Source organism: Lynx rufus, unplaced genomic scaffold (assembly GCF_022079265.1).
Source record: "Lynx rufus isolate CCGP_SWC_20201006 ecotype Redwood Valley unplaced genomic scaffold, mLynRuf1.p SCAF_18, whole genome shotgun sequence".
NCBI classification, from domain to species: domain Eukaryota; kingdom Metazoa; phylum Chordata; class Mammalia; order Carnivora; family Felidae; genus Lynx; species Lynx rufus.
This window is the reverse complement of record NW_025814832.1, coordinates 6,411,166-6,425,544: the sequence shown is the minus strand read 5'-3', so window position 1 is coordinate 6,425,544 and position 14,379 is coordinate 6,411,166. Positions and strand designations below refer to the sequence as shown.

At 35.7% G+C, this 14,379-nt stretch overlaps 1 protein-coding gene across 7 annotated transcripts in view; it reads right to left on the bottom strand.

The window, feature by feature from the left end:
- NF1 (neurofibromin 1) overlaps positions 1-14,379 on the bottom strand; it is a 248,210-nt gene that overhangs the window by 100,579 nt on the left and 133,252 nt on the right. For 6 of the 7 annotated variants that reach the window (XR_006962286.1, XM_047080763.1, XM_047080758.1 and 3 more), the window contains exons 31-35: positions 10,043-10,105; positions 5,280-5,438; positions 4,575-4,672; positions 3,212-3,358; positions 880-1,026 (exon numbers count right to left, since the gene is read on the bottom strand). Coding sequence is in view for 6 of the 7 variants with exons in the window: in XM_047080763.1 (XP_046936719.1) it covers positions 880-1,026; positions 3,212-3,358; positions 4,575-4,672; positions 5,280-5,438; positions 10,043-10,105 (614 nt within the window). In the remaining variant the exon portion in view is untranslated. The remainder of the gene's footprint in view (positions 1-879; positions 1,027-3,211; positions 3,359-4,574; positions 4,673-5,279; positions 5,439-10,042; positions 10,106-14,379) is intronic. The other variant, XM_047080760.1, reaches the window with a different exon arrangement.

Sequence of the window (14,379 nt, the reverse complement as noted above, 5' to 3'; positions counted from 1 at the left end):
ATTCTTTTAATGGTATCAAAGAACTGGAGTCATGTGTACAAAACTATGGCCTATATGTGATATGATCAATAGCCAGCACTTACATTGCAAAGCACAGTATATGCCAATCTCTAATGTGAGTTAATTTCTGCATTTTAATTTCTGCTTTTTTACTTCTGTCTCTGGCACATATTATGAACAAAACACCCACAGTCACCGAAGCACTTACTAAGTGACTAAGTAAAGTACTATGAAAGGTACTTTAAAGACTAAAGGATTCTGCACACCATCTTCACTGGAACGTCATAAAAGTGAATGTCTAACAAGGAGGCTCTTTTACCTCACAAACTGAATCCCTCTAAATGAGATTCAAAACAAATGTCCACAGAAATTTTACAGCAATACTGAAATTTACTGAATTTCGGGAGTCGCAATCTAAAAGAGGTTAACAGCATCAAATTTGGGGAGGGTTCTGAAAAACGCTACAGTGTGGCAGAAAGAAAGAGCTCAGAACTTAAAACCAAAGGACCTATGACTGAGGTGCGGGATCTTGGGCAAATCAGTTACTCACACTGAGCTGCAGAATCTCCCTTAACTAAAATATGATTATCTACCCTCCTTTATAAGTATTAAATGCAAAAACACCTCAAAGCAATATGACACAGTACCATTCAAAAAGGTATTATTTTTAGAGGAAAATCAACTATAAAACAGAGCACATGTCAACAACACATAAGGTCAGAAACAAGTGGGATCCCAAAATATGGCAACGTGATCATCAAACACATCTTTCCTAATAATCTTCCATCAGAAATACAAGTATATCCAACAAGTGGCCTCCTGGTAAACCTTGCATCTCAACCAAAAGAGAGCAATTATTATTTCACGGTGGTACTTTACCTAGTCATAAATTCCTCAAACTTTGAACTGGTAAGGTTAAGGCTGGACCAATGTGTATCGGCCACAGGTTTGTGCTCTGGAGGACCCAAGTACGCAAGAAGTGTTGCCATCTTATCAAAAGGTCGTCTTCCAACAGCTTTGTGATCCCTAGAAACAGCAAACTACTTAGAAAAAAGCAGCGGTTCACATGTAGCTGTACACATTGCTTTAGCTTATCACTGGTTGCTTTACTTCTTACTGTCAGCTGGTGGTTCCCGATGATTTGTAAAAACAGCAACAAAAAGACCTCGAAGGTTGTAAATATACACGGAGACATCTTAGAAATATGACCACTCCCCAAACTACAAAATTTACATAAAAATTCATTTTTTCTAGTATTCTTAATCCATTGCCATTAAACAAGCAATAAGTAAAAATAACATTGTAATCCACTTTTTCACAGGATGAAAAGAATCCTTCTTGAGAAACACCTCTTTATGAATTGGACATATTTGTCATTGGTATCAGATCTCTGCTTAACCACGGTAAATACGGATTTTCAGTAACTATTAAGCATTTAAAACTACACGAGAATAACAAGATACCACTTCACAAACATCAAATCGGCAAAAATTATGACGTTTACTAATGTCAACTTTGGTGAGGATGTGTATAAAGAGGTACTCTCACTCAGTGCTGATCAAAGTGTAAATGAGCATGAACACTTTGAAAAGTAATGGAGCGGTATCTAGAAAAGGTAGGGCTCTGTGTACCCCAGAACCCAGCAATCACACATTCAGGTAATACACAAGAAGACAAATATGAAGCATATTTATTACATTACTATTTAGAACAGTGAAAATCAAGAAACAGGCCTAAATATCCATCAATTAGGAAATGTGAAAATAAATTTTGATATAGTCATTCAATAAAATACTAACATAAGTTAATGGTAAATCTCAAACAGAATATTGTGTGAAGAGACTTATTCGCTATATAATTTATGCAAAATTTTTAATGTTTATTTATGAGAGAGTGAGAGCGGGGGAGGAGCAGAGAGCGAGGGAGATGCAGAATCCAAAGCAGGCTCCAGGCTCTGAGCTCTCAAGCACAGAGCACGATGCAGGGCTTGAACCCATGAAAAGTGCAATCATGACCTGAGCCAAAGTTGGACGCTTAACCGACTGAGCCACCCAGGCGTCCCAATTTCTGCAAATTTTTAAAACACACAAAGCTATGTTATATATGCCTATAATTTCCTTATTTTGTCAGTTTCATAGAGAGAAGTAATAGCTTTTCCCCCAAGAAACAAAACGTTACAAAGATCTGAAGTAAAATAGCAAACTAATGTTAAAGCTAGTTGGTAGACATGGGTCTCTGTTATATTACAGCCTATACTCTTCTGTATGTTTGGAATTTTTTTTTGAAATATCCGAATTTTTAAAAACTCTGTAGCATCAAGCTACACGAATATGTATGTGAATTATGTAAGAGAAATGAATGTTTGCATTTAAAATTTCACAGTTTATTTGCGTGTCACACAGACAAAGCATCTTCATCCTTTTATGTCCCAGCACACTTCGGTCATGCCAGTGTCACTTTAACCCAGTAACCCTTCATGAAGGATTAAAATGCTCTCTCTTTTAAACTACCATCTCTTTATTAGTTAGCCTTAGCTTCATGGTCTTCTAGCATTCCCATGAATGAGCAAACCATTTTTATTAGCATTTAAGATTTTTCTGGACTCATTTTACATTTGTAAGAGGAATGCGTGGGAATTTGGGCTGTTTATACACATACACAACTTGAAAGGGCAGCAAGTGATTCAGGCTACAATAGGCTTTAAAAACAGCTAATGAACCAATATCCAAGTTAATACTTTTCAATTATTGGGTATTTTCTACATAAAGCTTTATTTTCAAATACTTAGAGTATCACAAATAGAATCAGAACACTGGCAATGTTTTAATTATTAAATTCCCTAGAATTAGCTGCTCTTTAGATTCAGATACCAATACTCATTTGAACTTCTAGTAAATGTAAACTCCCCTATATCTTGTTGCACACGTTTGATGTTTTGCAAACCAGAAAAATCCAAAGGGCTAATTTGTGATTTTTTTTAGCTTAACACTTAAAAAAAAAAAAAAAAGTCTGTAGCACCAGGTAGACTTGTTCATCATTTCATACGAGTCAACCGCTTGCCTATTTAAGAGTTTAGGGCTCTACATTTCTCTTTCCAAACCTTAATTCCTATTCTAAGCAGATGCAGAGTAAAAAAGCATTATTCGTGCCCAATAATTTTTATAAATTTAAACTAAGAGTTTTCAAAATCTTCATGACTGCGAAATCTTACCTGTTACTGGAAAGATACTGGCCAATTTTCTCTTGATTGTTCCAGAGTAGACGATGTAATGCAAGCACATTGCCATCACTGATGAAGGAGAGACTATGATTTACTGCATCACTGGTAGGACAATCAGATGCTATATCAAGGAAAAACCTTAAAAAATACAAAGCCATTAGAATTTTTAAAAACTAGATGCACTCATATCTATGTTTGAATCAAACTGATCTGAAGTAACTTTGTAAAATAACTGACATTACAAGTATGGAGGACTATAAGTATTATTCACATGTGACTGTCATTAAACACAGGAAGAGACAAGGAGAAAGTTGGTTTTCCATTTCCCATACCGGGCTTCAGCTTCGTGGTAGGTTCTGAAGTCAGACAACAACAAAATTTAGATAGATGAGACTTTGGATCGAAGCCAGTACAGTACTTTATAGATAAGGAAATGGAGACCAAGACAAGACAAAAGACTTCCCCAAAGTTACACAGCTGGTTAGGTCAGAGCCAGGATGAGAACCTTTGTTCTCTTAACTTTCTATGGGTAGTCAATCTGCTGCAATACGAATCCTATGCTGACATTCACTTTTCTCTTCAATAGAGCTTGCAGTCCAACAATATACCTTTTAAGTGCCAACTAGACAGAAACTGGTAAGAACGACAATGAAAAACTGCAAGAGAGAGTTGTCCAAGCCCAGCTTAGACTATGAGATCAATTAGTTTCACACTACATGAAAAGTAGAATTCTGGACTTTAGCTTACATTTACAAAGCATTTTCTCATACACTACCTCATTTGTTTCTCTAAAATCAACTCAGAACACAAACAGTTTTGCCCCTATTTACAGATAAGCCCACAACTCAGAGAGATAAAGAGAAAGAACTAGTTAGTTATGGCACTTCACAGAACTCAAGTTTTCTAAAATCATAAAACTTCAACAGTTGTCATTATTCCTTTGAGTAACTTTTTAGTTCAGGTACACTTCCAAATCGAAGTATCAAAAATATTCTAGCATCAAAATATTGTCATTATACACTATTAAGCATAATATGTGCCATTTTGGCTTTAGTTTTTACAAGAAGGAATCTTTTCCTTTTTCCTCTCCCCCATATTATAGCAACTTCAAATCTTTTATTTTAGTAGATGTGCCAAAAATCCCTGCTAGTTTTCAAGTATGGAAGTCACTATCAAATTATAAAGAATATGGATTTATTTCGCTACTGTCTCTTATAGTAAAAGAAAATAAGATTAACTCTGCTCTTGACCTAGAGCGGGAAGAGGAAAAAAACCTACACAGGAGCTCCACGTAGACCAAGTACACAGACTTAAGTGAAACTGACAATATTTAAATCAGATAGAGCAATCCTACCTCCGCGCTGCATCAAAGTTGCTTTTCACAAAATCATTAAAAGGTCGCATATGCTCTTCTTTTGTGAAGAGAACATGATTGGCAATGCTCTGAAGTATCTAAATAATAAAACACGGTTATAAATCAGATCATTCATTGCATGAAGTGTATAACGTTCGCATATTCTTTACAAAAAACTAATTTTCTCATCAATACAATTTCTATTGCTGAGTAAATTATTCCTCATGCTATAAATATTAGGTGTTGTTTCTATTCTTTCCCAAATTACTACATATATATATACGTATGTATGTATATATATGTGTATATATATATATATATATATGTGTGTGTGTGTATATATATACACACATATACACATATTTACATATATAAAAATACATATTAAAATTTTTAATGTCTTTTTTTAATAAAAACTCATACAGTCTCCATTTCAGTCTCCACTTTAGAATTTCCAGAATGAATATATAGAAAACTATCTTTAGGAGACATTTGTTAAGATATTTTCCCACGATAATAATGTCCATCAGATATTAGTCTAATGAATTCCTTTGTAATTTAACAACTAAAAATAAAACAAAAGCATATAAGTGAAAACCACAGGCTATTTCAAAAATAAATTCAAGTGTGAGTACAGAAAATACAAAAAACTGAAAATTTAGTTGGAAGGGAAATTTAAAATAGATTAGCAAAATAATTCTTCACCTTTGACATTAACTTCAAGCCCCTTTCAATTCTAGGTGGCGGCTTTTTATCTAAAATCCCTGCTTCATACGGTGAGACAATGGCAGGATTGATAAATCTGAGGAACATGGCACTTCCCACTGCACCGATGCTGTTCTGAGGGAAACGCTGGCTAACCACCTAAAAATAAGGAATTGAGAACTGAGTATATGGTTTGAATTTAAAAAGGAAACGGGAAGAAAGAGCTCGAGGGTCAGACTTTGGCACAAAAACTCTGCACAGATCAAGCCTTGTGAACAACACATTTCTATTTTTTTCCTACTCCCCAAACATCAGTAAATAAAGCTTATCCTCAATTCTTGCCCTCCACCCCTTTTGAAGCACAACAAAGGTATCTAAAAGAAAGAAAGAAAGAAAGAAAGAAAGAAAGAAAGAAAGAAAGAAAGAAAGAAAGAAAGAAAGAAAGAAAAAGAAACTCTTCATGAATGAGTGGTGGAGAGAGACCTGAAAAAAGATCTTGCATTTATCATTGTTGTTTATACTGCAAGTTTGGTAAGTAACAAAAGCACACCAAATTTTCACACAAAGATTACCATATTTTACCAAGATTAACAGACATGAGAGTGCGGTCAACTCTTACAAGGCAAAGCTAAGTTTTCAACAGCATACCCCAAAACATCTAATATCTAACAGTAAATACTTACATTTTGTTGTATACCTGGTACAACCACGTGTCTTGAACAAAATGCTTGCCATACACAAATAAAGGTTAGGTTTTTTTTAGATTCCTATCAAGAGAAAACACTTACAAGTAACGTTGCCAGTTCCTTTTCTTCCTCAGAATGCTTTTTAAGAGAACGACCTATTATTTAAATCATGAAGGAAAAGGAATTCTTGGGGATCTAAACAGATCACACCAGCAGAAGAGAGAACCCCTATGTGTACCTCAATGTGCAATTCTGTCAAATAAAAAAAGTGAAGGAAACAAGAAATAGTTGCTCACACTGAAAAACAATGTGAGCCCAATATTTAAGATGGGTTTATCTCTTTTTATAAAACATTCTACCTTGAAGGTAAAGTAATAGGCACATTAGATTGGGAAAAGTGTTATGAAACTGGCTCGGGGCCCATCTCTTTCCAGTTACTGTTTTAACACAGGAAAATTATACTACTCTAAAATGTACATGTTTTACAGATAATACACACACACACTTATTTTGAAAGAACACTTGTGTAACACTTTAATCTCCACAATTACGCTTGCTCAGTGTAGCTAACCGCTGCATAAAGCAGTGGTGATCCCAACGGCCAAGCCGCACGCAGCACTGCAGTCGATATGCTAAGATTCCAGGGATAAACCTACATTTCAGAGGACGGTGAGGGAAAATGAGAAAATGGGCTTTCTGTGCAGAATCCCACGTAACTCTAGTTCACTTTACAATGCCTTAATAAAGTAATACTCCTTGTCATGAATTCACACAGCTCACTGACTCCAGATTAACTCCGGGAAGAATAAGGATTATTTCATTTCATTCTCTTCCGTTTAGTGCTTCGTGTGGTATATACATTTTCAATGTCTTCTTATTCGCTGCCTAAAATCTCTAAATAGTGTTCTGCCATATCTGAGGGAATTAGTAAATATAAGATTTCAGACCATTCAGGTTTTCAAGCCCAAGAACACCCTCTCAAGTGGCGCTAACACGCAGGAGTTGTAACTAACATATTCTCACCTTCATTTACACTACGTAGCTCAGGAAGCTTTCTTGTGTTACAGCGCTCTGGGTGCTACTGCGTGAAGGACAACCTTGCTGTACTTCACTCAAAGGAAGCTGCTGCAGACGGCTAAACACAGGAGCCTCACTAGAACAGCTTTAAAGCCCAAATACTGTTTGAGAGTTATTTTTAGCCGAAATACAGTTTTAGAAATAGAATTAAGAAGAAAATTCAAGTGCTTTTACTATTCTAGTATAGTATTTAACCTTTCGGAGAAGAGGAACAGACAAATGACTATATACATTCACACAGACCAAATTCTTCATACAATTTCACAATGTTCAGGGACCACCATTGCTACTGAGTGGTTCTTTCAGAACTCCCAAATTTTAATCTTCAAACAGAAGAAACTTAACAACAAATCTACAAAATTGTAAAGCTTGTAAATAGTTAGCAAGAAGAGGATTAAAAACTGCTTTATATTTAATTGTAAACAGGTTGTTTGAAAGGAACAGCCATATATTCAGATTAATCCGTTAAAATCCTAAAACAGTTTTTAAAAATTGAAAGCCATAATTTGGTTTCCAAAGAACCAATTAATTTATAAAATACTAACCTGCTGTGAAAACATCTCTCAAAAACCAGTAACTTGTACACATATTTTTCAAAGTAGCTACTTACTAGTTTTGTCTAGAACAAAAAAGTTTTAAAGTGTGACTCACACTTATACCTGATTTATACTTAATACTATTAATCTCATAATATAATGAAAAGGGAGAATACTGTCAAACTTCTGAAAAGTACTACATTTTGACTATCCTCCACATCTTCAAAGTTAATTCTTGTCAAAACTCAAAGTACCCACACCTCAGAAACACACATCGTTTCTGGTATCATATAATTATGCATCCCAGTGATGACAGTATCAGTATATTTTTGGAACTAAAACCTTACAAAATATACTGAATATCAAACAAAATGCTGTATAACAAGTTTCATGAGACAATTTATAAAAATAGTTCTTTCTCTTTCACCACTAATGGACATCAATGTAATTTTACCTCATAATATACATATTCAAGTGTTTTATTTTTTAAGCTACAAAAATCTAATTTAGATCCCAAACACATTCTGCACAAAAGGGCAAAGTTGGACTAGTCTATACTCTGAAACCAGTTACCAGTCAAATGTCCTCTTTACTCCCTCGAGTAAAATCTGAACAACATGGTACAAATAAATGCAGTCATAAACTTTACACAGCAAGAGGATCACTATGCAAACATGCTTAATTCCCGGAGTTAGGTAGACAATTAACTTCGAGAAGGAGATCTGATTACACATTATATGTTTGAGCATAATAAGAGGACTTATCTATAATATGACTATGCAGCTAATATACCAGAAGCCAGAACCTTCACTCTATATTTTACATATTCCAATCCATTATCCATATACCCCAAAAGAAGTTAGCTTGCTTTTTAAAGAAAAGATCATTAGATTCATAAGCCAGCAATTCCATAAACTGACATTTTAAATTTATGATGACTATGTTGTCTTCATACTTTAGAATGTGTTCCCAAATACCTCAAATTACCAATTAGTTTCCCTTTGTTTCCATGAGGACCTCATATCACCTGTGCTGAGAGATACATTCCAAAACTCAGTGTTACCCAGAAACTTAAAAAAAAATCTGAAAATAACACTAGCAGAAAATAACATTTCAAGGAACAATTTTAGACAAAATCTTAATAAATAAAGCAATGTTAGGAAGGCTAGAAAACATGCTCTAGAGAAACACAGAAAGCCAGAATTTTAATTTATGTGATACACTACACAATGTCATTAGTAAAACACTGAACGGGTGTTAGAAACGGTAAATTAATTTCAACAGTGATGGTGTATACATGTTAAACTCACATATGCTGAGAATTAGAAGCATTAGAAAGGAATGTTTTTATTAAGCAAGAAAGCCATCCAATCCATTTGCTCACAGCTCACCCAACTTACTTAACATACTCAAAATCGTGAATGTACATAAGCATAGTTGTCTATGTTCTGAATTTAATCTAGTTCTGAATTTAAAACAGAAGCCTATTATTTGTAAAGCTTAGACAAGGAATCAAAGATGAAACCAAATGAATATTCTAAATTTTACCTTCGTACGTAAACCGCCTTCATGACTCCTAAACGTTTTTGTTTTTTTTTTTAACATCTTTCTCTAAAATCATTTGGATTATATGAACAAAGATAATGCTCGGCCTGGTAAGTCATAGTGACAATGACAAATTTAAAATGAATGAATCTGGACCAAATTCTACTCATGGGAAGAAAATAAAATTATGACTACTGTAATTTTCTTCCTTTTAATTAGGACAAGTTCATAGAAACAGGCAGATGTTTGCAAAATGAGGTGTTTCTATACAAAATGGACTTAATGAGTTTTCCGTTATTTCAAAAGTACTATATTCACAGTCCCAATAGTCTAATCGTGACTTTCTCTAAGGTAAACGTTTATCATTAGGATTTTTATAATCTAAGCACAAATATCTAAATTCTGGCTCAGACTCTCTAGATAAAAATATAAAAAGTAAAAAAGAAAACAAAAAGAAACTGCAACTTTCAGCTAAGATTTAGAAAGTGACACTTCCCCTCCGTATATTTCTAACAATGAAGAAAAACTTTCATCTCTAGGAAAAGAAACCATTCACATTACCTGCAACAAGAAGCAAGAATGAAGAGAGTCAGCATTTCCTAAGGCCTTGAAATTAAGTTTCTTTTGCATTCGTTTATAATTTTTAAAATAACAATAATAAAATTAGACCAGAGATATCCAATGCAACAAATGCCCCCAAAACGCCTTTGGGATAAATCAAACCAAAGGAACACAGAGAATGTTTCAATGTAACTTAATTCCAGGGTTAATTGAAATGAAAGCTATTTTGTGCCAGAATTAGTAGAATGATTTTACAGTGAAGGTCAAATAGGCTGAAGTGAAGATGTTCTTAACAAACAGCAAAAGATTTTTGTTTTGCTTTGAAAGAAACAGCTAATAAAAAGTTCTCCAAACTTACTGATTTTTTGTTTTCCTTTTTTTCTTTTACTGTAGCTTTATTCAGTAGGGAGTGGCAAGTTGCCTACAGGACAGAGATGAGCACAAACAAGTCACAGCACCAACTACATACAGCAACAAAAACAATGTTGGCTTGTACATAAAATTACATGATCAAATGTAACACAAATGGAATCAACAAAAAATTAGAAATCAACTGAATTTCGAGGGATGAATTTTATTTCTGGATTTTAATTTTTATCACATTTTCAAGCCAAAGCACTAAATAAACAGCAAGAAATGTTGAGACAATCATATCTACTATTTCTGGCTATAAATCACGGAAAAGTTCTCCCCAAGTAAATTTGAGGACATTTCATATTTACATTTCAGTTCATTCCTAGCTTTTGATAAATTTCATGTAAAATGTTCATTACAAGTAGATCACACACTAAAAACACTTCCATGTGTCTACGTAATTTTTTCTTGATAAATACTTCTCTGTGTATCCTTCAATTGACTTAAAGCTCTTTTTTCAATAGCTGGCATTTAATTTAGACCTAATGATTTAAAAAATAAACATTAAATGACTATATATAAGGGGAAAATTCACTTCAGAGATTCTCAATTAAAAAATGTGTCGCTCTTAAAATTTCACATATTTTTCTGTTGGCAGGCTACTTCCTGAAAAAGTTCTAATCAGAGGAGGTTAAAAGCTCTGCAACGTTTGGAAGAACAATGTTATCAGCTCAACTAGAAATAAGCATTAATTAATATTAAAGTGAAGAAACTGCAGAGAAAATTATAGAATAAAACTTAGAAGCCGCTTAAAATTTTTCATATTTGACTATCAGAATGTATCAAAAAACAAAATACCAAAAAGGAAAACAAAACAAAACAAAAACAAAACCCACAGACATACTGGCTTCACCTCTCAGAGTTCCTTCTAAGCCAAAGAGTTCTTTTTAAATTAAGACTCCTGGTTAGATCAGATGAGGCACAACAATTTTTTAAAATATCTTTAAAACCAAATTAGATCCACCATACATGGCATTTTATTCTAGGAATTCAGTGCATTCAACACCATAACCTTAAAGTTAATTTGACATTTGTTCACCCATCCGTCCATCCATCCATCCAAGTAGTTACTGTGCATCTAACATGCCAGATACCATTCTAGGCATCAGGAAACAGGAGTAGAACAAAAAGAAACAGTCCTTCTCTCACAGAGCTCTGGTTCAAACTTTAGACTATATACAAAAGTACTAGTAACCAAACAGATCACCAAAACACAGTTTTATGTAACGTTTTTTCAATTATGATGTATAATTATCATTTATAGCCTTTAAAAAACTGGCATGGGGTGCCTGGGTGGCTCGGTTGGTTGAGCATCCGACTTTGGTTCAGGTCATGATCTTGGGGTTCATGGGTTCGAACCCTTCATTGGGCTCTCTGCTGTCAGCACAGAGCCCGCTTTGGATCCTGTGTCCCTCTCTCTCTCTCTCTGCCCCCTCCCCACTCACACTCTTGCTCTCTCTCAAAAATAAGTTAAAAAATTGTTGTAAACTTACTTCTGTTCAGAGAAGCAGATTTACTGGGAAAAGATGACATTTACTTAGAATCATAATATTTGGCTTTCTCAGAATTCTCTCACTATAACTTAAGAGAACATCCATTCTGGGAATTATTTTCTCATTATAGGTATCCCCTGCTTTTTGAAAGTTCGCTTTCACAAAAGACTTACATTAGTACCTATTTTTGCTAACTAAAAGGAATCCAAAGAGAATTTTTGCCTTTATGAGGAAAAAAGCAAAAAACGAGTATTACAACCAGCATCTGTTTTTCAGCGAGCCATTACAGAGGAAGCTCACTCCCCAAGCAGCGAGCTGACCACCGCCAAGCTCCTTCCCCAGGCGCTACTCTCAGTATCAAGTCGCCACAGCTTTGAACTTGTCTAGGAGCGTCTGTGCTTTATCTCAATTCATTTTGTGCATCCATTAGCGGGATGTGTCCTAAGGTATCAGAAAAGCCTAAGAGTTCATAAGGGTGTCATGCTTACCATAACGCTGGGTGGGATTAAGCATTTCAATTGTGGTGAATGAAAAAGATACTGCGTGTGCACTCAACTTGCCTGTATCCACCATTCATATTATTTACTGACGGAGAGAAAGAATTCTGGAAGTTGCTGAAGTTACTATTGGTTCTTCCAGTAGCAAAGTGGTCTCTTTTAGTCAGCATCCAGTACTGGATGCGATGGGAAGTCTACTGCTTGGGTGGATTGATGGGTGAACAAAGCAAAGGGTTCCATCAAGTTATCTAACACTTCAGGAGACACCCGTTTTTTTAGTAAGCTGAAACAGAAAGTACTGGACAGTGAGGATCAAAGTGTTGCAAAAGCAGAATTGAAAGGTAGTCATGGGTGGTTTGATCGGTTTTGAGGCAAGAGCAGCTTCATAGCTTAAAGGTTATTGGAGAGAGTGTTTTGGCTGATACTAAAGCTGCCGAAAAGTTCCCAGAAGAACTGAAGAAAATAATTATAGCAGGTGGTTATTCACGTAAACAAGTGTTTAACTGCAATTTATTAGTGGAAAAAGTTGCCACGCAAAACATGTATTTCAATAGAAGAAAAGCAGGCTAAAGGACACAAGGCATCAAAGGACAGGTTTACCTTAATGCCTACTATTAACACCACTGGTGATGCTGTCCTTAGTCCTCTACTAGTATGCCATTCAGAAAATCCAAGGGCACTTAAAGGCACTGATAAGGATACGCTTCTCGTGTTTAAATCACGTCCAAGTGGTTGGAATATCCAAGTGATTTTTTTCTGAGTGCATGAGTGGATACATTAGTCCTTTTGTTGAAAATACTGTAGAGAAAACAATCGTGATAACAGGTATCTTCTGATGGTTGAAAACTGTGCTGCTCATCCACCCGGCATTACTGAGTATGACAGTAACACTGCGGTTGTGTTCTTCCTGTTGAATATGGCGTTGTTGGTACAACCATGTGTCCTAGCCCTAACGGGCACGACTAAAGCTTCCTATATGCAAGAACCAACAGAGAAGCCAACTCCAAAGGATTTTTACAAAGGATCTGGAAAGACTACCATTTAAAACTGGCATTCGCCAACCTTGGAGATCCTCTTGATAAGCTAACAGTCTGGGTGAGAAATGGTGCTTAGTGGATGGTCTCCTGAAGCAGTGAACAATTTTAAAGGCTTCAAACCAACAATAAATATGGCCAAACCAACTGACTTTGGCTAAGGAGGATCAGTTTGTGGAAACTGAATATGATGTTGAAGGTTTCGGCATTCCATGACCAAGAAGTGACAGATGAAGAGGTGATGCAACTCCAAGAGGAGAGAACACCGATCGACAACGAACGCAGCAGTGAACGGCCGGACAGTGCAGTTATCCAGGAACTGAACGGGAAGCACTTGAGTGAGATTTTTGCTACAACGGACAGTGCTGCAGTGATTGCAGAAAAGTATGGCTTTAATTTTGAAAGGGCACGTAGGTTTAGGGCAGGTTTGCATAACGTTTTGAGTGCCTACAAATAACTGTCATATAGAAAAATGCAAGAGGCTGAGCAGTTGAGCATACTGTCGTATTTCCGTATTTCAAGCCTTCCACACCAGCCACATTAGCCACGGCAGACGATGAACCTCGACATTTGACATCGAGGCAGGCAGACATAGAAGAAGGTGTGTAGACGTTAGTGACCTGCTCGCACTGATGGATTTAGACAATGATGAGATGTTAACAGGTGACCCTCTTCCTCTCTCTCCTATACTCCATACTCCTGTACTTCCCACGACCCCAACCTCCAGCACCCCAGCCTAACACACCACCATCACCACCTGTCAGCCCTCTGGTGTGCCGTCTTCCCAATTTTGGGAAGCCAAACCACACTGTACGTACATTATTTGTACTTCATACAGGCTGTATATTTATCATATTATTCTTGTTTTTACTTTATGTTAATGTTATTTTAGCTTTTATGTGTTATTTGGTATGATTCGGTAGGCTATTTTGGGGGTCTGAGAACGCTAAAAAAAATTTCCATATAAATTAATGGTAAGTGCTTCTTCCCTTTATGTCACGTAGGCTTACAAAAGGTTTCACAGGAACACTCTACTTTGGGATAGTGGGGAAAACCTGTATTCCAAAACTATTAGGGGGACAAGTGGAAATAAATACATGGAAAAATGTCTTAATTGTAAGTCTCACACATGTTCACAGTTGGCTATTCTTACGTAATCGGAACCCAGTTCACTAAGTAAGGAGACATACAAAATAAGAAACCTGGTAAAGCAGGATTCAAAAAAAGCTTCACAGTCAAAAATATGAACTCAGGAAA